Genomic DNA, 27,575 nt, shown 5'->3' on the forward strand with positions numbered 1-27,575 from the left:
ATGGGATTAGGTTCCGTAGGGAGGGGGCAGCGGGCGGGCACAGCGGGCTCACACGAGCTGGGGCAGCGGGCGGGCGGCTGCGGAGGCCAGCAGCCCCATCTGCTCCGCTCCGCCAGGGGACAGGGGACACGATTTCATCCAAGCGGAAGAAAGGAGGGTGGCGTGTGTCACTCCCGAGAGAGAGGGGCGAGAGCGGCACGCTGCCGCCAGCTCCCCCGCAGAGCTGGGGGAGGCACCGTGTGCCGGGGCTCCCCTGGGGCAGCAGGTGACAGCAGCACGCACCAACCAGCACCTCGCTGCCAACACCCCGCTCTGCTTAGGGGGAAGGAGACGCCGAGGAAGCTGCTGCTGCTGTGTTCTTCCAAGCAGAAGAGATTGGGCAGCCCGGGCTGCGGTTCTGCCCCTGCCGGTGTGAGGCTTTCCCCTCGTTCCCCATGAACAGCCGTGTCTGGGGAAGGAGCCGTGCCGAAATCCAGCAGCTGGGCTCCGGGAGCAGCTGATGTCGGGTTTGGGTTTATGCTGCCTCGTGTGCAGGGGCTGCCTCACAGCTGGAGGGGTCAGCCCGTGCCCGCTCTCTGCCAGCCGGAACGGCCCGGGATGCTGCGGCTCCGAGGGAGAGGGAGGGAGGGAGGCAGGCTTGGCTCAGTCCTGTATTGTTGGGATCCCTTCCCACTGCATCTTTTCTAAGAGAAATTCCCCGAAGTGCTCCAGTTACCGACGTTATTTATGAGTGAGAAAATCATTCTACCTGTTAGCAGGCTTTGGTTGCATCAGCTTGTTCCCTGGATATCAGATTTACTAACTTGGATGCACAGGCACGACACACAGCCAACAAAACTCTGGCCTTTCACCTGGATACCTGCAGAAAGGGAAGGAGTAAAAAGCTCTTTAAGCAAATACCCTCCCTGAAGGACAGGAAAGTGTGTCACCGCTGCCACAATCAGGCCGGTTTCGTGCCTGACTTGCAGCAGCACTTACACAAGTCCTTACACTCAAGTCCTGGAGTTTAGGTGACAGGAAAAAATGTTTCATGCTTCCTCAAGTGTGATGTCCCTACATCTCATATTTCACTGTGCCAGCACGACACAGCTCCGCTCCTTTTGTAGAGCCTGGCTCTCACTGGTTATACCGAGTACTTAGGTTGGAATTTGGAGAGTACTACAATTAATCAAGCCCAAAAATCATCTCAGTAGCAAGTTACTTAACACAAACCACTGGATCTCCAATAAAAACTTCCAATTTCTAATTTAAAAAAGACAAAGTATTCCCGATGTCTCAGCTAGTTCAAATTACTTTATTCTGATACCAGAGGAAATAGCAGCATTTTTTGTCAGTATCTCTGTGATGAAATTTATAGCCAAAATATTAAATTCTCCGTCCTCAGAGTCAACTATTTATTTCCTCAATAATCCCCTATTTATACCACAAATTGCAGCCAATAACTCAAACTGTGTGTTTGGAGCCATGTTCATGAAGAGCCCCAGCTCTTCAGGCAGTGAGGTCATAAATCCACGATTTCCAGTATCCAAGCCCCGGATGAAGAGAGAGTGCCTGATACACCTGAAATTGTGAAGAGTAAGAATCCTGTGAAGAATAAGACCAGTAGAATATGATTCCATGTCTGTTTTAACAGGGAACTGAACAAGCTGATCCTCGACCCTAGCTTTTACTTGTGAGTAGCCATAACTTTGGCTGAGGTGGCAAAATGTCACCTAAACCAACAAAATAAACAAGCTGCTAGGTGGAAATACTAGGAAGAAAGCAAAATATTAAAATTCCATAGGGATGGATTTATTCAGAAGCACGTCTAAATAAATTTTCTTCTCCTCCCTTCGAGCAGGAAGGAGTGGAAAACGCAGGACTGGTCAGGGCTCCCAAAACTGCTTGTGCTGCCTGCTGACAGCGCATTAGGACACTTTGTTGTGCAGGGAGTGTCCGAGGGGTTTTGTTTTGGTTTTAATTGTCCCTACAGAGCAGGAAAGCTTCTGCAGAGAGGCTTTAACACAGCACCTCGGCCGCCCATGAATTCCCGGGATCCTGCTAACTAGCTTTGTTCGCCCCCCGGAGCCCGGCTGCGCTCGCTGGCCGGAGCACGGAGCTATGCAGGCTCGTCACTCAGCTCAGGCCAGCATTTCCCCACTGCCGAGCGAGAACAAGGCCGGCCTTTATTGGCTGCACAACAAGATAACGGGCTTAATCTTCCCAGTAACACGTGAGCTTCCATGTATCACTTTAATCTGCGAGACACTGGGGCCGAGTGTCCCGTCACATGCCGATTTCACCGCCGTGTCAGCCGGCGACTGCCCAGCTCAATGATGGATTGTTTGCTGGCTCTTAACAACAGGCAAGATGGTGAATGCCCCGGGGTGACAGACAGTGTGCAATGGGAACGGCCGCAAATCTGATGGCCCGGTTCAAGTTCACCTGACAAAGCTGGAGCAGTCTGTGAGCAGAGCTCGGGAAAGGATTATTCACACTGGCATTATATTTTTGAATGCATTTTTCTCCCAGCGCAGCTGCGCAGCTCCCCAAGACTGAAGGTTTATGCACCATAATAAAGAGATTTAATATTATTTTTCCCCCTCTTCCTTCTCCCTCTTTACACCTAGTTCTAATCAGTTGGCCCAGGGATAGGGCATCTTTCCAAACAACTCAGCACAAACATCACCTAGAAAACAATAGCATTGCTAAAACGCTGGGACAAAAGCCTAAAAACCTCTGCTGGCTGCAGAAACAAAAGGGGATGGTTTTGTAAAAGCAAAGTCTGTTGGGGACCCATCTTTTTGTGGAACTTTGATGCTGTGCCCCCTTTCTCATCAAGGAAATCTCCCAAAAGAAAGGATGCCAGTGCCTGGGGGCAGTGGGACATGGGGGCTTTGGAGGGGAAGAGGAGAATAGGAAATGAAGGCAGCTTTTCACTGTCTTGTTGGATGAGTTGCTCCCAAAGATGTCTAGAATAAAACAGTGTCCAGCTCATGGGTTGTTCTGTGGACTGACCTGTGCCAGTCTAGGCCAGCAGCTCCACGGAGGGCCTTGTCAAGGATAGGCAGCTACAGATCTCGTTGCACTCCATGTGTTGATCATTAAAAAAGTAGTAAATTCCTTTCTTCCCAAAGTTGGAGCGTGAGTCTTTGCTATTGAGGGAGTGAATCTGGGGGTCTGTGAGGTAGATGAGGCCTTTCCCGTTACCTGTCACCCAACCTGTGGAAGAAATGGTACATCTTGATATCTTGTTTATCTTGATAAACACCACAGCCTTTGTTTTAACACACTCAGGACTCTTTGCCTGGCATGGCCCTTCCTCTCTTCCTGTCACCTCAGTGACTCCCAGTTTCCACCTATGGCAGCAACAGCAGAACCCTATGAGACACACAATGAATTTTAACCAAATGAATACCCCAAAGACACCTGTGGGCCAGCAGCTGAGTGTGAGAGGCATAAACATCACTGTCACACACACCTTGAAGGTCAACGACCACGTCAGTTCCCTTGGAGAACTCGTAGCAGAAGTGGCCGTAAGCCAGACCATACTCCGTGGCCTTGTACTCATTCTTCACCACCTTGGTGTTGTTGGAGAGCTTCACAAACTCCCCCAGGATGTAGGGCTCCACACTCACACATCCTTTTATAATTCTGTCTTCCAGAATCTGAAAGGAGACAGCCCCGCTGTTGCTGTAATTGACGCAAGACACCTTTCCTCATCAGGTCCTTGGGATTGCTCAGCAGACAGTTCTTACCAGGAGGACTGCAGAGGGGATGTAAAAGATTTGGGTAGGGACCTTCTGCTCATACAGCCTCTTGTTGAACTCTGTCACGTAGTACTGGGCTGTCATCTGTCGCTCCACGTCACTGAAATGATGGAGGAGTCCTTTTTCCTCTTTGTATTCCTTCCCAACATACCTGAACAAAAGGAGAAGGATCTGGAGAGGTGTTTTTTCTGGGCGCTGTGATACAGAAACATCACTGCAAAGCAGAATGTGTCAGAAGCAAATCCACCTCTGGGTGGTGCTTTTAAAATGGCTGCCATCAAAACTGGGTGGAATTCTTTTCTATCTCACAGACGTGAAAAATTATCCATCAAATCCTGGGATGGGAGTTTGACTCAGAGATATTAAAATATTGCTCTCCATCCAGAATAATGAATAAGCTACTCCTAGCAATGATCTGAACTCTGCCATTAGCTCTTAGAAGACAAGAGTAAAGCAGCTTTTCCTCCGGGAAATTAAAAGCTAGAGTTACATGGAGTGGTGGGAAAGACTGCCAAAATGTCCAACACATTTGGACAAAGCCATCAAATATTCCTGCTACAGCAAATCTTACCAGACAGTTTTCATCCATATTTACAAACAAGCAGCATTGATGTACATTTTGTTTCAGAAATCCATACCTTCCCAGGCTTTCTTCTTGGTGCAGGAAGTGTATCCAAAAGGCATTTCTCTGCTTGCCCTCCTTGGCCACGTTCAGGTAGTCCCCAATGAACACAGCTGTCTCCTGGCCTGTCCACAGCCCTGATTTCTTGGAGTATTTCAGAAGAAGGGCAGCTACAAAAAGGAGAACACCACAGATAAAAGGGAGAAATCCACAGGACTGCTCTGAGCCTGTGCTGAGGACTGGCTGTTATTTATGATTAACATAATGATCATTATCTTAGTCAGATTTCAGGGATGGCATGTGGAATCTAAACTCAAGTAATGGGGTAAAATGCAATAAAAAATTAAATCCTGACTAAAATATTGAGTCAAGCTTGCTCTCTATGGAGGCACAGGTTGCTGTGTGGGAACTCACAGTATGCTTTGCGAAGCTCTTTGCTCCTAAAGATCCCAGTAGGCATCAGTCTCTGGACAAGCCAGTGATGCTCCACCCCTGCCAGGAGCTGCCTGTAATCATCATCCCTCAGAAAGCGAGCATCCAGGAGCTCTTCCTTCACTCTGCCAGGCATGAAGGCAATGCCACTGCCCCTTGGGACTGAACCTGCAGGGCAGCTCGTGGCCATCAGTGCTGATGTGATCCCTGAACTCAGAGAGGAACTGGACTGTCCCCTGCTGCCCAGCACATCCTGAGACTTCTCTTCATCCTCCTCTGTAGTGGCACAGTCAAAGTGCTTGGTTGTGGGTATCTTTCCCAGGGAGGGCAAAGCTGTTGGCACACTGGGAGTTGCTCCATGCTTTGGAGCCAGTGCTGCAGGATAATCCTTTACCAAGTCTCCCAGGCTGATGATCTCGAATTCAGTGTCATCCATTGTTTCTGCCTGGGTGTCAACCTGAGGCACCTGCAGAGATCTGTTCCCCAGCATGGCAGATGTGCTCAGCCAGCCAGGCACAGAGGAGTCACTGCCTGATTTCAGCCTGATGTTTGTTGATGGTGCAGAAGGGCTCCTGTCCTGGGGGGGCTGTGCCTCAAACGAGGGACCCTCGGCGCTGTCTGCAGGTTCTCCCGAGTGGAGCCACTCAAAGCGACCGATGCTTCCCTCCCTGCTGCTGTCCTTGGTCCTGCAGCTCAGCTCGGCACAGGAAAAGGACTTCTCCTCCTGCCTTGTAGGAACAGAGTAGAGGATGGAGAGGGAAGGAAACTCATTGTTTGAGCCCTTTGATTTCTCTTTTGAGGAGCTCCTGCCACGGTGCCTTCCCTCCTGCAGCTCTTCTCTGCAGAGAAGCTCCTTCTCCACCATCCTCCCTGCTCGAGGGGCACACCCCTCTGAGGAATGCTGAGGAGACCCCCCAGAGCCACGGAGGGGCTCCTGAGGAGCAGGATGCCAGGCTCTGGGAGGTAAGGAGCACAGGGGCATGTCCTGGCTGCTTCCACTGGGCTCTGTGGTGCAGCACTGCTCCTCCACTGAGCTCTTCTCCCCTTGCTGCCCGTCCCTGAGAGACTCTCTGCTGCTATTACAACTCAGCTCCTCCCAGCTGGAAGAGTAACTGCATTTGGACAGCTTGCACCAAGAGTTCTCAGAAGTAGTGCTTTGGCTCCTGTCTTGCCCTCTGCTGAAAACATCTTTTTCACTGTTTATTTTCATTTCTAATGGCTCCATCTCTTCTTCAAAGGAAATTTTCATCACACCAGAGCCAATGTCTTGATTTCTTTGGCCACTGAGTCCCTCTGAGCTGTTTCCTGCTGTTGGTGAGCCCAGAATTTTCACAGCACCACTCCTCTGCTGAGCTGTGTCTTCAGCAGTACACAGGGTGTCCATGGTTTTGGTCTCTGTTCTCAGGGTTGTGATACAAGCTCCCACCTGGATCTCTCCCCATGCGGTTTTATGAATCCTGCAAGTTTTTTCAAACACTTGGCACACTGACAGGTGGTGCTGGGAATGCTTGGCAAGGATTTTCTCAAAGCTGGCTTCCCCTTGCAGGACAGGTTTTCGTACCGCGCCTTTATAACTGTCTGGGACGTAAGACCTGGTGTCGGAATTGGGGAAGCCTCCCACCCGCAGGCGCCTCTTCACAGCTGCAACCAGAGACATGATCTCTCTGGCAAGCATCTCCTTCTCTTCCTCCTCTGGGAAGGAGGTGCTGTAGGAGTGCAGCTTGCCCAGGGCTTCCCTGCACAGCTGGGTGACCCCATGGAGCTCCTGGCTGTCCCCGTGGAGCCAGCGGTGCACGGTGGCCAGGCAGAAGGAGGCTTTGATGAAACTGTGCAGCTCCTGCCTGCTGGTGATGGCACTCTGCTCCTCCTTGGTGAGCAGCCCCACCTCGAAGGATTCTTTGGCTGCAGACAAGTAGAACTCTCTCTTTTCCGGGGGACAGTCCTTGGAGTGGCTGTAGGACAGCAGACACATCCCACGGATGTTCTGGGAGGGGATCAAAGAGGAATGAGGGAATTAAAAACACATTTCTTTCCCTGACACAATTTGAAGCAAAGCTCGGATCTAACCCCCTGCTGCTGTGTTTCCTGGAGGAAATAAACTTTCTCTATTTTTTTTCCTTTAAAATACAGCTGTAGTTCTAGGAGAGGCAGCACTGCCAGGGCTTTAAAGCCCATCCTCACTCTGGGGATAGCTTTCCCTCAATGTATACCCCATATAACCAACCCAACCCTCAACACAGACACTCTGTGTGATGCACTGCTTGAAAGCCATGTCAGAGCCAAACTGAGCAGCCCGGGCTCTTCCCCTGCACAAATCCCCCTTCCAGAGGGAGGAGTAACACTCACCACGGCCGTGAGGACAAACAGGGGGGTGTACTGGCTGTAGGCAGCTGCCAGCTTGCAGGCCTCGGCCGCCGATAACAAGCGGTGGTTGAACTCCTGCAGGAGGCTCTGATGAAAGACAAAAAAAACCAAAAATGAGGTAAAAACCTCAACTCAAGGACTTTATCTCCAAATATATGGTGCCTGATAGGCAGGGACAATCATATCTTAAACAAGAGTCTGGTTTGTTTCTGCAGGACCCTTTTTGCTAAGGTTCACCATGGATGCAGCAATTTTGACTCCATAAATATTCTAAATATATACACTCTATAACATATTCTTAATATGTTCTTTTTCCTGAAGCCAGGCATTCTGCCATCTAGGTGCTACTGAGTTCTTTCACTGGGAGCAATGGAAGTTTCTGCAGCCCTCTCAGCATGGGAGAAGAAATGCGTGGGTGAATTTGAGACCACCTCAAGCACCCACACACACAAAGCCCAAACCAAGTCTCACCAGGTCAATGTCAGCATTGGTTTTGAAGCGTGCATAATCCTGCTCATCCATGGAAGCAAAGATGTCTGCCATAATACCCAAGGATGTGGCAATTCCCTGAAAGAGAAACTAAAAATTTTCATACGGGGGTTTTTCCCCCCCTGTATTTTGAATTTTACTGCTCTGCTGCGTAGAACATGCCAGAAAAACAAGCAAACAAACACACAAACAAGATCCACAGAGAAGCACGGCTAAGAAATCCAGAGATGCTATCTTGGTATGGTTTTATTAATTTCACTTGCAGGAAGTGCAGTAATCTGGAAGACCGGATGCCACCTAAGGGCCTGCCTGGCCAAACAATTAAGAAACCCAGGTATGCTTTCACAAAATTCACCGCAGAATCCCCTGCTGCCACTGAAATGGAGAACACAGAAATGTTCTGAGCTTGAGGTCAAGCTTTAAGACACAGCAGACAAGAGGTGACAAGGTCTGGGTTTTTGGGATATCTTGTGCTGAGGTCCAATTACAAATCCTCTGTGAGCATCACCCCGGGACTCACCAGGCTCAGGCTCACATTCCTGTTTAGCTACGGACACATGGTGTGACTGCTGCTCCATCTCCAGTGGGAGGATGAGGGCTGCTTGCCTCATAAACGTGCCAAGGACAGGCAGGGGGGTTCTGTGAGGTGCTCAGGTCCTGCAGGGCCAGGGGAATCCATCACCCGCCACAAACGTGCTCAGGGGAAAAAAAATTCCCTCTAATCCTAAGAAATAGCTAAAATCTGTGGCTGCTCTCTGGAATTAAGCTGTCCTTGTAGGAGGTACCAGAGGCATCCTCAGGGATGGTTTCACTTCAGATGGCTCTGCTTAAGGGAGTATTGCTTTCATCCCCCTGCAGGAAAGGAAGCATGGGTGAGGCGGTGCATGCACGCGGAAACAACGCGGAATACAGACTTTGTGCTGCCTGTTAACCCTGCCTCAGGTGTGTCAGAGAGGGAAACAAAAGCTAAGCAGGAGTGCTTCCTGGGCTGGCAGGGAGATGCAGAGTGGAAAGGAGATGCTACCTTTTTATCTGGCTGAGGAAGTTGGAAATATCCCACGATGGAAGCCCAGACCAGCTCTGCTGCCTCATACCACATCCCTGAAATAAAGCAGAAAACAGGCACTGAGCAGGGGATGCCAGGGATGCATTTCCACAGCTTATTTCACACCTTGGGTCCTCAGGACAGGATAAAACCATGATAAAACCATAAAACCAAGCAAAACATAAAAGCATGTTCTGCTTCAGTGACTCTGATCATTTATGAGTTTCCTTCAGCTTTTGGCTGTGCATGAACACCCATTTTATCCTCACAAGAGGCTTCAGCTCCACAATCATGGAAGATTTGGGATCTCAAACCAAAAGCACAAAATGAAGGCTGTTGCCTCAAGTGCCAAACCCTGAATACAAAAGCCCATACTGCTGAAAATCAGAGATTTTCCTGTCTTGAGAGAGGACATTGCTGGGATGTCCCTGTGATAAAAGTACCACCTGCCTTTGGGAATAGTGAATTTGGGAAAAACATGGAGTGGCACAGGGAAAAAGGGAACATTTCAGATTGTTTCTTGGCTTCAGGTGAGATTAGTAATAAAATGTTAACTCCTGCAAAATGTTTGCTTGGCACATTGTTCCAGGCCCTTGCTGCAAAAAGATGGGTGTGCAACTCATCCTCTGTGCCTGTTTTATGGGTACAGGGCGTTCACCACCAGCCAAAATTCTGACAGGTGCCCAGTGTAACATTTTAAAGGGGAAAAAATCGGGGAACCTTGAGTAGAAGCTCCCAGAAGACAGCCTTACCAAGCTTTTGCAGGATCTGTCCCCTGATTTGCAGGCAGACTGCCTGAACAAGAACCCGATCGCTCTCCTCGGCGTATCGCCACGTTCCTGCAGGAGGGGTGGGAAAACTCGGCATAGAATGAAAAATATTCCTGTCACTCTCAGCCTCCAAGGGTTACCTGAATCCTAGCAAACTGCCAGGATTCTCCTCCCTGCATGGAGGCCCTTTCCATAGGAGAATCTCAGCTTCCCAGGGAAAACAGACCAACAGAACCCTGAACTGCCTCAATTTTCAGAGTCGTACAGCAACCTGAACATACCCACTAAAGAAACACTGAACAAAGGAAAATAAAACATAAAGAATAAAGTATTTATTTAGTCTGTGAGATCAGTGGGAGTTTAGTCTGTAAGATCAGGCTGAACACTACTCCAACAATCTGGATTTTTGAGGGGATAGAGTTGACTGAGTTTCCTACATCACTCAGTTCCTTGAAATTGCTCTACAGGTTAAACTTCATCCAGGATATTTTCCCACCCAATTGAAGGTATGTAAGGATGACTGAAAGAAATTTCAAAAATAAAGTAATGTTCCCACATTTTAGAAGGGAATGGTGAAGGAAAGTGAAGTGTGATGTAAGGAATCATTACTGGGGTTGGTTTTGGCTGGTGTAACTGTTAAAATTGGGATCAAGAATCACACCAAAATTGCAAGTATGAAATTGGAAAATAAATTTACACATACCCGTTGCTCCGTTGTCATTAATCAGGCTGCTCAGGATATATTCAGCTTTTAAAAGTTTCCCTGATTGAAAATCAAAGAAAAAAAAATAGAAAATGAACATAAACATGTATTGTGGCATGAGGTGAATAAAACTGCTCATCAGGTATCACCTGCACATAGAACTGCTGCTGTCCATAGCCAAAAATGCAGGTGCCCCACATATACATGAATGTTACATGTGGTTGTACAATAACATGAAATTGTGAATGTATCTTTTTTATTTTACACATCATACATTCCTGGAAGAGTGTTGGGATTCCCAGCTCTTATTCCCACTCCTCAGAAGAAAGTAGTTTAGCCTGCTTCCTTCAGCAGGAATGCTGCTGGATTCTGCCCCAAGGAAACGTGGGCTTTGGAAACCCATTTAGGTCTCTCCATGGAAAGCAGAGCCACAGGAAGATGCGTTAAAAATCCTTCAGGTGCTGTCCATGTTACAGGAATGATGGAATTTTAATTTTTTATCCTGGAAGAATTGTAACCTGCATTGTTGGCATAGTCAAGTCGCCCCACTGAAAAATAAAAAAGCAGCCGGGACAGTGTAGAGAAAATGCTAGGATTCTAATTTCCTTTTCTCAAGGCCCTTGCTCGGGAGTACAGCAATTCAGATATCCCCGTTTGAAACCAGCGGGGAAGATTTGTTAAGGGACAAAAGCCCCAATTAGCATTTCCCACACCCTTTCACAACTTTCTCTCCCTCTTTTGGCTCCGAAGCCCTCCACACCGGCCCCTTTGTGCTACCGAGAGGAGCCGGCCCGGGCTCCAGGGGGCCGGCAGCGGGAAGCGCGCTCGCAGAGGCGGCACCGCCAGCGTGTCACGGCACGGAGGGGACCGAGTGTCGCCTCCCGAGTCAGGTGGGGCCCGCAGGGCTGAGGAGAGCGGTACCTGCGTTGACGGCGAGGCGAGCCTGGCGGATGAGCAGCTGCGGGCTGATGGGAGCGCCGGGATGCAGGCGGTGCAGCCCCTTGGCCAGCCGCAGCAGCCGGCTGGAGGCGTCCAGCCAGTACAGGAAGCGGTCCAGCAGGAACACCACGGCCGTGGCCGTGCTGCTGTCCCGGACCACGATGGAGGCCTTCAGAAAAGCCTGGGGGGGGGGGGGGGGGAAGAAAAATCCACAGGCAGCCTCAGGAGCGCTGGAAAATCTTCAGCTTCACCAACCCTGTTCCCCACCCCATTTTCATGTTTAGGATAGGGAGAAGCCACCTGTTTATTCTGTTTGAGTTGTAGATGTAATTGCGGATTTATTATCTTTTTTAATTGCCTGATATTTGGAACTGCAGAATTTGGTGGTCTGCTGATGGATTTAAGTCATGCCCAGCAGCAAAGGGGGGAGGTAAGACTGGGAAGGCTGGAAATGGTCACTATGCATTGTCCCACTTGGAGCTCAGGCCACCCACTCCTCTGTACACCACAAACAGGCAAACAGGCCGGGAATCCAAAGCTTTTCCCCTGCAGGCCATCCTTAATGACTCCTAAGTGCCTACGGACTCTCCTGGATTGTAAGTCCTGCCCACAGCAGCACTTACACGGGGAATTGTCAGAATTCCTGAGATCCTTGCCGTTAGCAGGACAGGAGGCCAGCAAAGACAGCCACGGGACACGCACAGCCTCATCACAGGTGCAGAATTGGGGACTTTTTTGCCAAAAGCCTGTCCCTTCCCATCTTCCCATACTGGGCACGGCCTGCTATGGGCATGGCACTTCAACAAGGCAAATTTGTACAAATTTACTTTTTTTCCTTTTTCTCTTTTTTTTTTTTTTTTTTTTTTTTTTTTTTTTTTTTTTCCCTTTCCTCAGCCCGAGTTGGATTTTCTAAGAGGATGGCACTTGAAAAGGATTCCTGAAGCTCGGGCAGGCACAACTTCTGCCAACAATGGAGGAATCCCCCTCTCCAAGCACCTGTAAACTGACACTGCGAACCAACCATTCCAAATGCTCATCAACAGGCCATATATTTAAGCACAGAGCATCGCCTAATCTATTTTTTTTCCTCCCCTTCTTCCTTTAATAGATCGGAGCACAAAAGCCTGAGAGAGGGTGACCTACCAAACAAAAGGGCCTTTGAGTTCCTAGGAAAAGTAGACTTGGAGGAGGATGGAAGGAATCCAAGTGGCCCTATTATTTCCACTTGCACTAATTAGACATTTTTCTGTCAGCTATTGAGCACTGCTGAGAGGCCAAACTCACTGAATTCATTTCTAAAGTGTTTACAGAAGTTTGCATCTGTTTGTGTCTCTTCAGGAGGAAAATAAGCACTTCAATAGCATTGTGGAAAATCTAAACGAAGCATCCTATTCTGAAGGGCTTGGCAGTCTTGCAGCTGCATAATTTAACTCCCCGCTCAATGCCGAAACCTCTTGTGTCCCTCTCCAAACCCAAATGGACGCAAAATGTAGAAAAGTCAAGCCAGGGGGAGAAACGAGGCTAATTTTTTTCCCTATTTTTTTTTGGGGGGAGGCATGCTGTGTGGCACACAGCGCCACGGCTCCGTGTCAGCGATGTCCCCTCCCCGCGCCGAGCGGGACAGCGAGGAGCGAAGCCCCGCTCCTTTCATTGCCTGCCAGCTCGTGTGGCTGCGGAATTCCTCAGCACCTCCAGCGCACCTCCGGCCGGGACAGCGGCTCCCAGAGCCTGGGAAACGCCTCTGGCTCCCGGGATGCCTCAGCCTGCTCCATCCCAAGCAGAAGCGGGCAGATTTACTCACTTTCTCTGTCGCTTTAGATAAAGGGGGGGGGGGGGGGGAGGAAAGAGCGAGGTACGCTCGCACTTTGTTTTCACATCTGTGCCCGCGACGTGAAATGGATCTGCCTAATTGAGTTTATGACACAAAGGGAAGCTGGCCGCGGCTGGGAAGTGGAATCAGGTGGCGGGGGAATTAAATTTGCTCCAGATTTCTATACAGGGACCATTGGGGGAAATGCAAAGCAGCCTTTAGCGAGGGGCTTTCGCCTTGATGGCGCTGAGCGGGAGGGTGTGCGGCTTGCACGGCTCCTCCTGAAGTTCGGGTCCCGGCTTTGGGTTCAAAGCCACGACGCCTCCTCCGCATTGACAATGGGGGCCGCTCCCAAGAGAGGGGAGAAGCTCAGAACCGGGGCCATCTGGCACTAGGACGGGCAGGAAAGCGTCAAAGGGAAATTATTGGTGCATAGTAAATGAGGATGAGGAGGAGGGGAAGGAAATAGGGGGAAATCTTTATGTGGCAGCTGATGTAAGAGGAATTACAAGCCCAAATAAATTAAATATTGATTTAATCCACTCTCTCGGCCCTCTTTATAAAGCCAAGATCCCAGAGGCAAGCCCTCCTCCATAGCCTGCGGGCTCAGGAGGATCCCCTTTGGAAAAACGCCTCTACAAACAGCGTGATTAAAAGCAGGGGAAAGAAAGATTTAATTTTCAGCATCCTCACATTTTTGTGGGAGCTCTGGACTCCTGTGTTGGCTGATACCCACTCGTCTCAGACCAGTTCAATCCTAGTTCCACTTGTGACGGCAGCCAAGCTTTAAAACCTTTTTAAAAAGCCACAAAACTGAGAGCGGCCAGCAAAGAATTTCTAATTCCGTGCACAAGACAGGAGAGTCAGAGGCACACACGTACTTCCAGGTGCTTCAGTCCTCTCCCAGGAGCTGCTCCTAGTTAGCACTCCACTGAACCCTAACAAATTGCCCTGTTTTCTTTCCCCTGTCAGATTAAACACAGAGCCACAGTGCCGATGGATGGGGCTGGAGCCGTTCCCCCTCTTACCCCGTCCTTGCCAGAGACCAAAGCTGCTGTCACCGAGTGGGACTGCTCTATCAACCCCTGCCTTTCAGCTGGCAATCAGGGCCCTCTCCATAAGCAGCAGGGAATTAAGCCTCCCACCAGGCCGAGGATGGCAGGAGAAAGCGTGGCTGGAGGTGCAGGCTGACACACGGGACGGCCACACACTGGATTGCTGCAGACTGAAGAGTCCAGGCAGCTCCTGGACACTTCCCTCTTGGCTCAGAGCAGAGGAGAATTCTGCCCTGCCCTGAACCTGGTAATTATCTCAAGTTATTCATCCTGCAGGCAGAGGAGAGCTGGGAATTCAAAGGCAGCAGCATTAGGTCCATTGGGGCAGTTCAAAACACCACAGACTGGGGCAGCTTTTACAACCAACTTTACCTCGCTTCAAGACTGGGAATAACTCCTGATTCCCTCAAGGAAAAAGAACAGCAGCATCTTGTGATGAGGACAGAAGGAGAACTCTTAAAGTGCCCAGGGAGCTGCTTGAAGGGGTGTTCCTTTGGGCCTCAGATCCAACAGGGCAGCAGGGATTTGGGGGACCACGGTCACATGCAGGGTTCCTGCTCTTGATTAGTACCAAAGATACAGAGGTGCCACAATCATTTTGTGGCCCTGGTTTGTTCTGGATCACTTATAAACTATTGTGGCACATTAAAAGGAGATACATTAATACTTAAATACAGCAACATAAGAGACAGAACACCTCTGAGGGAGCAACTGCAAGACAATTATCAACATCTTAAAATATGAGAAACTTCCCTGAATCAAAAACATCCCTCTTCCCTCAAAACATCGATCCACTTGAGGAAACACATTTAAAGTTGTAAATATTCCAAAAAGCTGCCTCTGGCAGGAGTAAATCCTACCCATGAGCAAAGAGAAGTGATATCCCTACACAAACCCAGGATCCAGCTTCTCTTTTTTTTTTTTTTAAATGTATGGTCTACACAAATTCTGCTGTAGTTTTGCCACACAAGTTTTTGTACACAAGTTTTGCCACACAGTCAGCAGAAGGCAGAGTGCTCTGCAGCACCATGGCAATCACCCCCGGGAGCTGAAGCTCTCCTGCCTGCACCTCATCTCTGACACTTCTCACTTACAAAGCCCCTGAGAGGCTGGGGTGCCGCGATTCCCGATTCCCGGCTGGAATTCATCCCTCACATCTCTCTCCGTTTCACTGGGATCACCCAAGAAGGGCTCTAAAGGAGGCAGGTAGCAAAAGGTCAGCCTCAACCACCGAGATTTAGGGCTTTAATTCTTCTGTTACCACACCTACTGTTAGGAGGAGGAGAAAACGAAATCCTCAGCCCCCAGCTTTAGTTATTTTTCCAAAGGCTCTCAGCTCCTCAGTGCCACACACACACCCACAGTTAGGGCACAGTCCCTTGGAATGGGCTCCCTAATGGCAATCCATCAGCACCTAATTAGCCAAGGGCTGCAGGGCCTTATTTTCCACTCTTTTCAATATTCCCATTAAATCCCAGGAGATCCTAGTGCCAGCAGGGCCAGGATCCGAGCTCCCCCACCCACAGCAGGGAGCATGGAGTCAGCCTGCACAGCTCCCTGCAGAAGGACCAGAGCAGCCCCACTCCTGAAGGCTTTTCCTTTTGCATTCCCATCGTGCCCATCCCAGCAGATCCTGCTCCATGACTGGAGGCAGGAATTACTGATAGGTGTGATAAAAATGAAGCAAACCCCACATTACCACCATGGGTTTGCAAACGGGCAAAAAGAACCAAAAAGGAAGAAAAAACCCCTTAAAATATTAATGTAGCATGAATCATCCCACAAGAGAACTCTTCAGCTGAAGGCACAGGAGGTTTTTTGGGATCAAGGCTTCCGTGGACATGGACATGTTGCCCTCTATTGGCTGCTCACCGAGCATTAGGCTAATTCCATCTCTTGGAAAAGCCAAGACCTGCAGGAAGGGCAGCCCTGGCAGCCTCCCTTAGGGATCTGCAGAGCCATTTCGAACCCCACAGCCCACCTGGTATTCAGGGAGGAAAAACAATCCCTCCTTCTTGATCCCTGCCAGCAAGGACGCTGTGACAATTCTGACTTTGCTTTGCCCTGTTAAAAATATAAAATCCCAGTGTTTCCCAGTTTTGGCTTTGGATAGAGATGCTGGCTATCACCTTTTGGGCCTTAGATTCCCACCACGGGGGCTGAGGGAAGGGCTTGGTTTGCTGGCTGGAACCTGATAAGAAAACATGGAAAACCTCAGCATGTTGAACTTGTCTAACTGCTGTGGCCTTTGGGTGGTGAATCCTGGCAGGAAAAAGGAAAAAAAAAAAAACACCCCAAAATTCCAACCAAACAGTGCACCTTCTCTGGGATGCAGAGGGGCGCTGAGCACCCCCCAGCAAAGAGGAAGGAGAAGAAGGTGGCTCTGCCTTCCTGACGAGCCGGCAAGGCGGGTCCAACTTGTTTTAAAAGCTGGAGAAGGCCGAGGCAAAGCCTTGAAGCCGCAGCCTAATCCTCTTACTCCCTGTGCGGGTCTCATGGAGCTTTTGAGCCCGCTCCCAGAGCGAGCCGTCCTCGGGAGAGCGGCGCGGGCAGCGCTGCCCGCTCCAGCGCCGCCAGTGTGTTATGGTAATGAAGCGCCTTCCATTCACCCATCTCAAAGCACTTCTTAAATGTAATGAATCACGGTTTATGAACTTATTCTAAGCATGGCAAATTAAAATAAACAGAGAGGGAAAATTTTTTAAGGGTTTTTTTTCTTTTCTTTTTCCGAACAATAAATCGATAAAGGCTAAATTTTTTTTGTGTCCCCTGGGGAATTAAATTATCCTTCTGTCCCTCATGCCAAAAAAAAAAAAAAAAAAAAGAAAAAAAACTTGCTCAGACTTTTATCTTTCCTCATCACACTGTAATCACTTCTCTTCAGCCTCATTTCCCCCCCAGCTTTTTATTCAAAGAACTGAGGCAGCCTTTGCTCTGCCTTGAAATTTTATTTAAAATAAAAAAGAGGGGGGAGAAGGAATGGATGAAGGGGAAAAAAATCCCTTTTCCTGACTAATACTAATAATACAGGTCAAAATGTCAGTCTATCTACAATTAAATGGAAAACAAAAAAGGTTTTCCCTTTTTCCCATGGTACAATGGCGCTGGAATATAAATTACCGATGAAGATGAAATAATACTTCAAAGCACATGGGCAAAGGCAGCACAACGTTTACAAAGTATTTTCCACCACAGGATGAAACACTGGAGACAACGGCAGCCAATGGACTTCAGGGGGTGTGGGTGAATAGCCCAAAACTAGCACGGAGGAGGATTTGAGGTCCCTATAGTCCCTGACCCCACGATAGGCTTTGTTTAACAAGGGCAGCTGCAGTTATCAACAGATGTTTCAGCAATAAATAATTGGTATCATCCCAGAAAAGACCCATCTACCTGGGGAGAGGGCATAATGCAGCAAACACTGCCCCACTATTAGAGCCACATTAATCTCCCATCTAGCCAGGTCTCTCGGGGAGCTGGCTGCAGGTGTTTATCCCGGGAGGGAGCTCACAAACGCTCCCAAGTTACAGGGAGCTGAGCTGGGATTGTAAAGGAGGTCAACCTCCGCCATAAATTTCTGTCTGAGGCCACACACACCAAAGGAGGGAGAAAACAAATACCCGAGAGCGAGCAGCCACTCCCCGCCCTCCCTCCCGGGAGAAATCCAGGAGCCCCGCCAGGACCTGGGGATGCTGGGGCTGCCACTTCCCAGCCCCGCAGTGCCTTTGCTGAGCTTCTCACTGCTCCACAAGGAATCAAAGCTGTTCCCAAAGAAAAGCTGCTGGCCTCACTGAGGCAGGACTCTCCGGGGCAGGTGAGACCTCCTGGCCACCTTGGAGTTTAACAACAGGCAGGAATGGGATGGTGCTGGCTTCAGGAACAAAAAACACCCCCTACAAAATTCACAAACCTCCCCTTTATTCCTGTTCCAGCAAAAGGATGGCCCTTAGCCCAGATATTGCACTTACCATGGGAAAAAGGTGTCCACTATTTGCCACATGCCTGACGTGCCTCCAGGAAAATCAGAAAAGCAATTTCTTGCTACTTTCTAATCTTTGAGCTCAAACTCATCACCTTAAGGGATAGGATCCCCAAGGACCCTTGGAATTCTGCTGCTCCTTACACAGGAGGAATTTCTCGCAGGAGAAATAACATTGAATCCTTGCCTATCCTGCCTAGGTTTTGGCCAGCTTTGGTCCTCAAAGGGATTCTGCAAGGTAATTTTATTGGAAGAAGAGCGGGTGAGGAGTTGTGCAAGCCCTGCTAAAGTGGGTGATCCTCACGACCAACTTGCAGAGCAGAATTAAACAAAGCACAGCATTCTTGTCAAATTAGTGGGTTTTTTAAAAAAACACTGTGTGAACATTTTAGTGTTATTATAATGCCAGGTCTTCAGGGAAGAGGGAAGCATCACCTTAGTGGAGACAGACCCAGAAGTGCCCTGTGAAAGCCCCCGAGCACCACAGCTGTGTTGAACTTCATACCAGCAAGTCAGGCAGCCTGGCGCTGATCATATCTTGCAGGTTTGTTTTGTCTTCTGGGCCCAGCTCTTGTTTGTACTGCCATCTCTCCGGCACAAAGGGCCACTTCATTTCCTTTGCCTCCTCCAGCAGTCTCCTCAGCTCCTCAGGAAGCAGAGCTGAAAGGGTCAAAGAGCAGGTGAGGCTATTGCAGCAGGTTCAGCCATGGCAGCCCCTCCAAAAGGCTTCTCCCAGTTGCTCCCAAGGGCTCTCAGCCTGGTGGGGAGGGCATGGGAGTTGGCCTGCTCTCAGTTCCCCTTGGCTGCACTGCCCTCCAGGGAAATGGGAGACTCCAGCCATTAAAAAGGCTTTTAGCAGGAAGTCCCGCCGGCTGGTGGCTGCCTGGGCGTGAAGAGCTGCTCCGAAGGAGGCAGGAGGGAACCTGTTCCCGTGTGAGAGAACAATGGGGTCAATGGCACAGAAGATCTGTCCCCCTTGCTCAGGTGACAGTGGCAGAGCCATCCTGGAAAGCCACTTCCAAACTGGGAGATAAACCTGGACCGTAGATGGCAACCAGACAGAAATCTAAAGGGTTATAATGAATATTAAGCACAAGCTCTTGGGCAGTTTGTCCCTCCCTGCTCCCTCTCCATACCGGTCCTAAGCCACTCCATCAACTTTGGGTGGATCTCCAACCTGATCCAACTAAGGAAGCAACTGCTAGGAGCACAGAGCCAGAGATTTGGGCTTGGATCTGTCCTTCCCTTTCAGCCACAGCCCATTTTCCTTTCCCATTTCATTTTCCTTGCAGCAGGAGTGATGTGGATGTGCTGTGCTGTGCTAACCACTCGGCTGGGCAGCCTCTCTGGCCAATAAAAGTGGATTAACAAAGATTATTGACCAGATGGGGTTAATGGTGATCATCAGCTGCAGATCTGGCCCCTTCTGGCCATTAATCCCCCAAAAAAACCCTGCTCAGAGAGCATTGCTGCTTTAGCGAGGCAACACAATAAATGCATTGCTACAGATTTTTTAATCAATCCTTTATGCAGGGACTGTAGAAAATGAACTTCATCAAAAGGATATTACAGGCTTGGGCTGCAGCACATTCACAGGTATGGCTTTCCTGGGAAGAAACAGCAAGTTGGACATTTATGGTCCACCCCCAAAAAGTCAAGTTTACTATCTTCCTGCTTTTTCCAGCCCATGTTTTCTCACTTGTTGCCATGCCAAGGAAATGTGGGGTTTGGAAATCTTCCTGTTACACATCCTGGCTTAAAGTAAAGCCCAATTTCCTTATCCTCCTGAAGTGGTGCCTAAGGGGCTCAGCGCTGAACGCTGAGGCAAGGTGGCCAAGTGCCAGGGCTGATGGGGAGAAGAGGCCGTGCTCCCACCCTCACACTGGAAAATCACTGCAGGAGCAGAAATATCCATCTCAGCACGGGGATATTCACCTCATCACAAGGAACAAATTGTTGGACAGAAGGACTTCTCTCCCATGTAGAATTGCCTGAGTCTTTTCCCAAGGAAGATCCAGCTCCAAGGACAAGAGTTTGCCCTCATAACAGAGAGCTGCTCTCACTGCTGGCAATTTAAACTCATTCATTAACCAAGGCTGAATGGTCACAGAAGTGGACTGCAATGATTTCTAGCCTAAAGAAGAAATAAAGAAAAGATCCAGGCCCACCCAACACCCGTTCTGCCCTCTAAAGTGAGACCAAGATGTGCTCCTCCTCTCCCCACCATTTTTACGGATTTGGCCTTCAGTCCTTCCTGCTGCAGGTCTGGGAAAGCCGGGGGGGACGGGAACAAAGGCAGCCCCAGGAGGAGAGGGGGGCCAGGAAAGCCCCTCGGCCCCAGCGCAGGGAGGGTCCCCCGAAGCCGAGAGCCGCCGAGCCCCAGCAGTTATTAATGTCGCTGTCACCACCCCGCTGCTGGGTATTTTCCTTCCAGCTGATGGGAACACGGCCCTGGAAAAGCCCGAGCAGCACTCGAGGCTCTGATGGCCCATTTCCTGAAGCAGTTTACCTGAAGGACCGTGTCCAATCGAGTGATTATAAGGGCACTGATTCACCTTATCTGGAACTAAACTGATTATTTCTCATACTTTGTGGTATTTAATAGGAGAAAAGGAGGGAGGAGGAGGAGGGGGGAAAAAAAAGCGCTACCTGATTAGGGGTTCAAGAGCCTATTCTACGGAGCCACAATAAAACTTAAAAGAATTTGCGACGAGGAAACAAAGTGCCCTTTGTTGGGAACAAAAGAAGAGGAGAGAAAAATCTTCCAGTATCCATAACAGAAACCTCCACGCCACCCTCCAGCGCAAACAGACTTAGGTGCTTCAGGAAAAGGCAGCTGACCTCCCAGCAAGAACAAGGATGGTCGGAAAAACATCTTCTCAACGGCTCCGCGCCCCGGGACAAACAAAGGGCTTTAAGGATCACATTAACGTTTGGGCCGAGCCACTCAAGCACGGCGAAAACGAAACATTATTAACACCGAACTGGGGAACGGGCAGCGCCGCAGATGCGGCACGCAAAGGGAAACCTTAATGCCGCTGGAGTGCAGAAAGGATAAATCCTCCCTTCGCGGCCGTACCAAAATTGCTGCTGGTTTTCAGCAGGTAACGCCAGCATTGAAACAAATGAGGAGTCCTTCTATTATTTATTTAGCCCTCGCTAAACGCTGCTTCCATTCCTGGTTATTTATTCCAGCCTTTAGCCAGCTAGCCAGCATGGATTTTCCTTTCAAGAGGCATATTGCAAAGGTGTTTTTTTTTTTTTTTTTTCCCTTGGACACCACTTAGAGAGGTCACACACATTTTACAAGATAAAGACTCGGGCAATGAGCTCTTTAATATATGAGGAGAAACTGACAAACACAGAGGGCCCTCCCCCAGTTCCTATGAAAGGAGAGGAAATATGTGCCCTTATTCAGAAGTTGCATCCTTTTTTTTTTTCCTTTCTGTCTCTCTCTTTTTTTTTTTTTTTTTTTTTTAATAACTGAAATTTATGTGCATCAGCAAACTTTTGGTCATTGTTCTTCCCAAACTAAACTGTTCCTTACAGCCTCATGTTTACTGAAGCCTAAAATTAGAACTGACAGCAATTCACTGCAACAAAGTGCACTTCTTTCCCTGCCTGCATCCCATTCACGGCCCCGAAATCCAGGCATCTCTTGACACTCACGGAGACGAAAAATAGGGCAGGGCTGAGCGCCGGCGGTGCGCTGCCGCCTCCCCCGGGGAGAGCTCACCTTGGCACCGCCGGTATTCCCGCTGCTCCGCCTCTCCCGGTGCCCGGGGCAGCAGCTCGGTGTCCAGGGCCCGCTGGCACTGCTGCAGCAGCGCGGCCACGGCGCTCTGCCCGCTCATGAGCGCCCCGGCCCCGCGGTGACCAATTACCCAGGAGATCCCCGTGGAAAGGATCCCTTCGAGGCCGAGGTACCTGGCAGACAAAGGAGGGGGAAAATGATTAACTAAAGCAATATCAAATATCCGAAAGGCTCAAGCAGGGGGAGATAATAGGGGGAAATCGAGGAAAATACGTGGCAGGCTCAGAGGACTTTATTAGAGGAGTGTGTGAGATCACCGCAGGCTCCCGGGGACAGTGTGAGGGGAGCATCTCTGAGGGCCAGGGAGAGACGACGGGCTCGTCAGTGGAGCCATGACGGGCTCGTCAGTGAAACAATGACATCCCGAGCAGGGAAGTGACTGGCGGGGCTGTGCCAAAGCCCTCTGCACAGGGAGGCTCGGGCTAACCGGGATGGAGTGGCCGAAAGGAGCGTGCTGTGTGCACTCCCCAGACCACAGAGACCTTCTCTTTCACCGCGGGATGCCATCTCGTGGGTGAATGTTCTCCTCCAGGTGCTTAGGACGTTGCCAGCGGTGATGCAGGAAATCCCCACCATTCCCATGACAGGTATCTGCCTCAGTACCTGCCAGAATGCTCAGGCAGCTTTCAAAAATTAAGCACAAGATAAAGACTTAGGGTTTGGAGTTTTTTCCCCCATCGACTTAGAAAACTGTTCCTGCAGCTTGAAGCAATAGTCAGGAGCAGCCCCAGTGAAAATACATCTAAAACTGGGAAAACATTATGGCAGTGAAGGGGGGAGTGCAAAGGACAACACACACACAGGCACAATTTGCTCTGCTGGCTGGAAACCACTCACATTTCAGCAGCTAAAATGTTTCCAGGCAGTTTTTTTCCCCTTTCTGCTGTGGCTCTGGGATGGCTGGATGCTGGAGCTGGTGGCAGATAGGCCGTGCTCTCAAGGGCACTGAGCAGGAGCAAGCTGCCAGACTGAAAAGCAGAGGGCAAAAGAGAGGCACTCATGCGAAAGCAGAGAGGATCAGAGAGCCTGCCGTGGAGGGCAGGTGGAGCAGGGCAAACCATGGGATTCAGAGCAAAGAGCCTGGAGGCAGGAGCTCCTCACTGGGGCTCTGACTGCCTCTGCAGATGCAAATGTCACAGAAAGGAGGATTTTAAAAAGTAGCTGTGAAAGGGAGACCAAGGGAAGGAGCACGAGCACCTAAGAGAAGCTGGGGAGCAAGTAAAAGATCAGCCAGAGACAGAGCCATGGATAGAAGCAGAAGGAAAACCTAAAAGCCTTGGACATCTTTTTAGCCCCAAGTAAGAGCCACTCTCTGCAGGGTTGGAGCCAGCTGAGCACGGCTGGATGCTGGGAGCACATCCCTGTGGATGCACCAGGAATGGAACCCAGCATGGTCCACAGCCCACCCAGGAGATGGGGCTGAATTACCTGTCCCTGGCAAAGATGAATCTTAAAAAAGGGCACAACAATGGTGCAAGTCCACATCCCAGTTCACAAAGGTGCTCTCTCCCTAAGGATCTGTCAGGGACACATCTGTGAGCCCAGGAACAACAGCCAGAAAGCAGAGTCCTCTGCTCCAACCTGCCAGGTCTGATCCTGTTGCTGGGTATCCATAAGGGAAAAGCGTGGTCACACTAACACACCTATGCCAGCGTGGCTTGCTCTGCTGCACTGACATCTGCTAATTGATTTATCTGATTACCCAGCCATGTGGGAAGGAGTGTGCAGCTGTCCCAGGAGTACCTCCCAGGTTGGGATGAAGCCTCCCTGCCATCTGGCCCAGACTCCATTCCTTTGTGTAATTGATTTCTCAAAAATCTCATTTTCCAGGGAGCCTACTCCAGTGACTCCCAAGCACACACACACCTGCTTTGGATCTGCTATGGACAGCAGTCCCGGGAGCCTGGTAACTGCTTCAGGAGTGTGCAGAAGCACACTGGAGAAAGCCTGTGCTCAGCTGCCACCTCACAGCCTGTAAATAAATGCTCATAAGCACCATTTGCTGTGAAGGTGCACTAAAGCAAGCAAACACCGGGTTATTTCCCTTTACAAAAAATACCATGGCTCCAGGAACATCCAAGGGAGCTTGTGGATGTGCTCCACTTCTCTGTGCTACAGCCCAGGCCTTAAAGCCCAGCCTTCCTCGGGTCTTTACTGCAGGCAGGAGGGCCCCGTGGCTTTGTGAGCCACACAGGCTGCCATTCTCACAAAGAGCTGCCAGGGCTTAGCAGGGAAGCTCAAATTAGTGTGGAAGTACAGCACTTGGCTTCCTTGAATTTGGAGGATTTAACTCACCAGGAAACTGCCGGGTCCCTAACACTGATCCACACATGTCAGCAAGCCAGGGATTTCTCTTCAAGTACATGTTTCCAAGGAATTGAATAAACAGCAAGGACACAGAGTAATAAAATAATGATTTACAGCAGCAGCACTGAAGTGCTGGGAGCACAGAGAGAAGTGCAATAAACTGTACATTAGTGCTCAGGAGGTGGAGAGCCTTTTGAGACCCATCACTGGGGACAATGACTCGCATCATAAAATCAGCTTAAGATGCACCACGGAACCCTAAAGCACATCAGCACCCTTCACACAGATGCCACTTTGCAAGTTGTGCTTTGTGACAGCTGTGGCGTTGAGTGACAGCTGGGAGGGGGGAATAACCAGGCAGGCAGCTTTCCTGGGGAAACACAGGACCTGAGCCTAAAGCCCAAGAGCAGAACAGCAAAAACTTCTGGAGGCCTTTAGAAGCCTCTCAATGGTTGCTAATCAGCTTTCTCAGAGTTCCCTTAAATCCTAACAAGTGGCACTTTAAGGAGATGGTTTTGAAGTGGTGAAAATTGCAGCCTGACGTGCTGCAAAACTGCCCGGGCAAAAATGTTTTCTAAGCACGTACTTAAAAATGCTCTTTGAAAACACATAATAAAAAACAATTTTGCATCAGATTGAGGATTTAAGCACTCCTTGGTGACAAGAGAGCTGCTTTACTCCTGTTTCAGGCAAAACCAGCTTTTAAATGCTTGATATAATTGTTAGGACACTAAAACAGAAAGGATGAGAAAAAAAAAATCAGTGCCATTTCTGACTGGAGTCTGGATTAAAATAATTCCTTGCATCAAATATGATGAAAAAATTATTACAAAGGTCTCAGGGGACAAGAAAATACATTTCTTTGGTTCCCTCTAATTGGGGCTGGGGTTCAGAACAAGAGGGATGGAAGGAAAGATTGGGTGAGACACAGAGAAATGATCTCTTTAATAAGAAATGGGCCATACTGTGACATTTCAGAGCCCTTGGGCTAGAAGACCAAAAGATCTGTCAAGAGAAAGGAATTTTAAGTTCTGCCATGGGTGGAAGGAAGCCTGGGAGTCAATCTAGCCGGTTTAAGACTGCAATTAGCTCTGAAGGCTTTAAGAAAAAGAAGATGTAATTGCTGCGCTCAAACTTCAAATGCAGCAAGGATAACAAGCGCTGGTTTCTCAGACAACACCGTTTGGGAAATTTTCCGCAGCATTATGGTCCTGAAACACAAATTAGAGATCACCAGGCCTTTTCTCTCTGAAAATATATTATCCTAATTTTCATCTTATTCAGGGTACCTTCTAGCTCCAGGGAGACTAATGAAGAGGAAGCAAAGACCTGATGAGTTCCATGTGGAGACTACATTTATGGATTAATCCCAACAGGGAGCAAATAAACCTTATTCCCAGAGCTCTCGGTCGGGACTCCACACAATCAATCGAGGAATGGATAGTTATTTATGGCTGAGGCTGTTTTGACTTTCAAATAAACATTTTAATTATTTTAAGTGTTACGCTGGAACTTGGAATGGGAGCCCTGCTTTCATGGCACTGCCTTGCTCTCCTGCCTCCTAATCCCAAACCACTCTGGTCATTATGACACCGTGCAAACCACACCGGTCTTCATGCCTAAAACATTGCAAAGGTAAAACATGTGGGCCTGGCAAACTAGAGAAGAGGGAGGAAGAAAAGGGAGGAGGATAAATGAAAGAAACACTCTCAAGATACACTGAGCCCGAAGAAAATGAGGTGCCCAGCTCTGAAACCCTTTTGCAATCAGGTTGGCACATCCTGATCCATCTTTGTGCCCTGCTCTCCCCTGCCTGCCCCTACGAGCAATTTTAATAACCAAAGTGTTTCGGAGCGTTTCTTTTCCAACAGCACATTTTCAATTCAGTACCTGCACCACTTGCACTGCCAGCTTTTCCCTCCAGCCTAATTTGGTGTGCTGTGGCCTTTCCACTCTGAGATTCTGAAGCCACACTCATTTTCAGGGAAGCTCTTTAGAGTCCTTTGCTAAGTAAAGGCAAGGGGTGAAATCACGACACAGATCTGTTGGAGTTACAGTCTCACCTTCACTCTGTATTCTGGCATTTCATCTCCCTCTGCTTTCTGTAGGGAGACTGAAAAAACTGCAGGAGGTTGTCCTTGGGAGAGCAGTGGAACATTTGGGCTGGTGTTTTCACCTGCAGCAGGTAAGGGGGAGCATGCACACCACACAGCACCCTTGGCTGCTCTCCCTCCCGTGGATTTGTGCACGAGCCTTCTGGAGCCCTTCCTGCCACTCCTGACCAAAATAACAGGCTCAGCTTCATGTTTGGATTTGGCTGCTTGAGGGATTAAAAACTAAAACAGGAAAATAAAAATAAAAAAACTCATTCTCTTAATAACTTAGCAAAAGTCTCAATAATTGAATTGATATCATCTCCACAGAAGGCAAATTCAGTTTCCCCAAACATTTCAGTGCCCACATGCTTGTGTTTTCCTAGAGCATTTACCTTTCTTTGCAGAAAGATGGTTTTAAAAAAATAAATAGATTTGCTGGGGGCTTTATTCATTTAGTTAGCTAGTTTACTTCTCTGGCTTAAAGATTAGATGTTTTCTTTTGGTAAAGCTGGCTATCCCAACTGGCTGTATTAAAATAAGGAAGAATCTTAATCAAAAAGCCTCTCCTAAGGCAAGCTTTCTTGTTAATATGCACCAACATGAAAGGGTTTCTTTTCATCCTATACAACTACAGTGTGTGTAAATTGCAGGGGGCTCATTGGCATAAATCTTGGCTGTGACCTCTGAGGTAAACTGGATTTACATTACTTTCTGACAAGAATTAAATGAAGGCCTTGTGGATATATGAACAGCCTTCTAGACTGCAACAGATGGGCATGAATGTGCTCCCTAGGCAAACTATCAGTGACATCTGTGTCCTCCAAATTCTGGTGGTCTCAGCCAATTAGCAGGCAAAAGGGGAGAGAAGAAAAAAAAAAAAAAAAAAAAAAAAAAAAGAAGCCTGCCCCTGCACAGTTTGCCCAGGCAGAGCTGAAGCAGAAGTGCTCTTCTGTTTGGAAATGGGATCAGGAGCAGCCTCCAGCAACAAGGAGGTGCTTTGCTGGCTGCTCCAGTGCAGAGGTAACATTGCAGGAAAAGCTGAGGTAATTAGGTAGAAGAGATATTAATATATTAATATTAACACAGGGCAAATCCCAGCCCCACCTGAGGTTGTGTGGGGCTGGGACAATGGGCTACCATCATGGATTTCCACTGCTGCAGCCAAGGATGGAGATTTGTGGGTCCTAAAAAGCAGAGGAGGGGTGAAAGTGAAGCCCAGTGCCTGACAGAGCTAAGGCAGGAAAAGCCCCTCTCCTGATCCATATTCACACCCCCACCACGGCTCCCTTTCCCTGCAGAGAGCTGGAAGGGACCCAGAAAGGTTCCCAAATCCTCTCCAAAGGGGATTCCCATCCCCTCCTTGGGCGGATGGGCTCTGGGGAGCCGCACACTTGATGGCCA

General features: G+C 49.1%; 1 protein-coding gene across 1 annotated transcript; it reads right to left on the minus strand.

Annotated features, from left to right (window-relative positions):
- Positions 1 to 1,344: 1,344 nt before the first annotated feature.
- Positions 1,345 to 21,811, minus strand: ALPK1 (alpha kinase 1). The gene is made up of 14 exons (XM_058803953.1): positions 21,694 to 21,811; positions 18,463 to 18,617; positions 11,096 to 11,294; positions 10,175 to 10,234; positions 9,454 to 9,540; positions 8,681 to 8,757; positions 7,639 to 7,734; positions 7,150 to 7,254; positions 4,786 to 6,787; positions 4,388 to 4,541; positions 3,738 to 3,900; positions 3,461 to 3,647; positions 2,998 to 3,201; positions 1,345 to 1,560 (listed from the first exon to the last, which is right to left on the minus strand). The coding sequence occupies exons 1-13, from the start codon at positions 21,809 to 21,811 to the stop codon at positions 3,008 to 3,010; spliced, it is 3,597 nt and encodes a 1,198-aa protein (XP_058659936.1). The 3' UTR covers positions 1,345 to 1,560; positions 2,998 to 3,007.
- Between the last annotated feature and the right edge of the window lie 5,764 nt (positions 21,812 to 27,575).

This window comes from Ammospiza caudacuta, chromosome 4, assembly GCF_027887145.1.
Source record: "Ammospiza caudacuta isolate bAmmCau1 chromosome 4, bAmmCau1.pri, whole genome shotgun sequence".
In the NCBI taxonomy this organism is placed as follows: Eukaryota; Metazoa; Chordata; class Aves; order Passeriformes; family Passerellidae; genus Ammospiza; species Ammospiza caudacuta.

Bases quoted from the DNA above. Each gene is read 5' to 3' on its own strand.
- ALPK1 (XM_058803953.1), bottom strand. From the start codon at position 21,811: ATGAGCGGGCAGAGCGCCGTGGCCGCGCTGCTGCAGCAGTGCCAGCGG. The intron at 7,735-8,680 runs GTAGCATCTCCT...TTTCTCTTTCAG, and splicing joins TTCCTCAGCCAGATAAAAAG to GGAATTGCCACATCCTTGGG. The intron at 3,901-4,387 runs GTATGGATTTCT...CCTTTTGTTCAG, and splicing joins CAAGAAGAAAGCCTGGGAAG to GTATGTTGGGAAGGAATACA.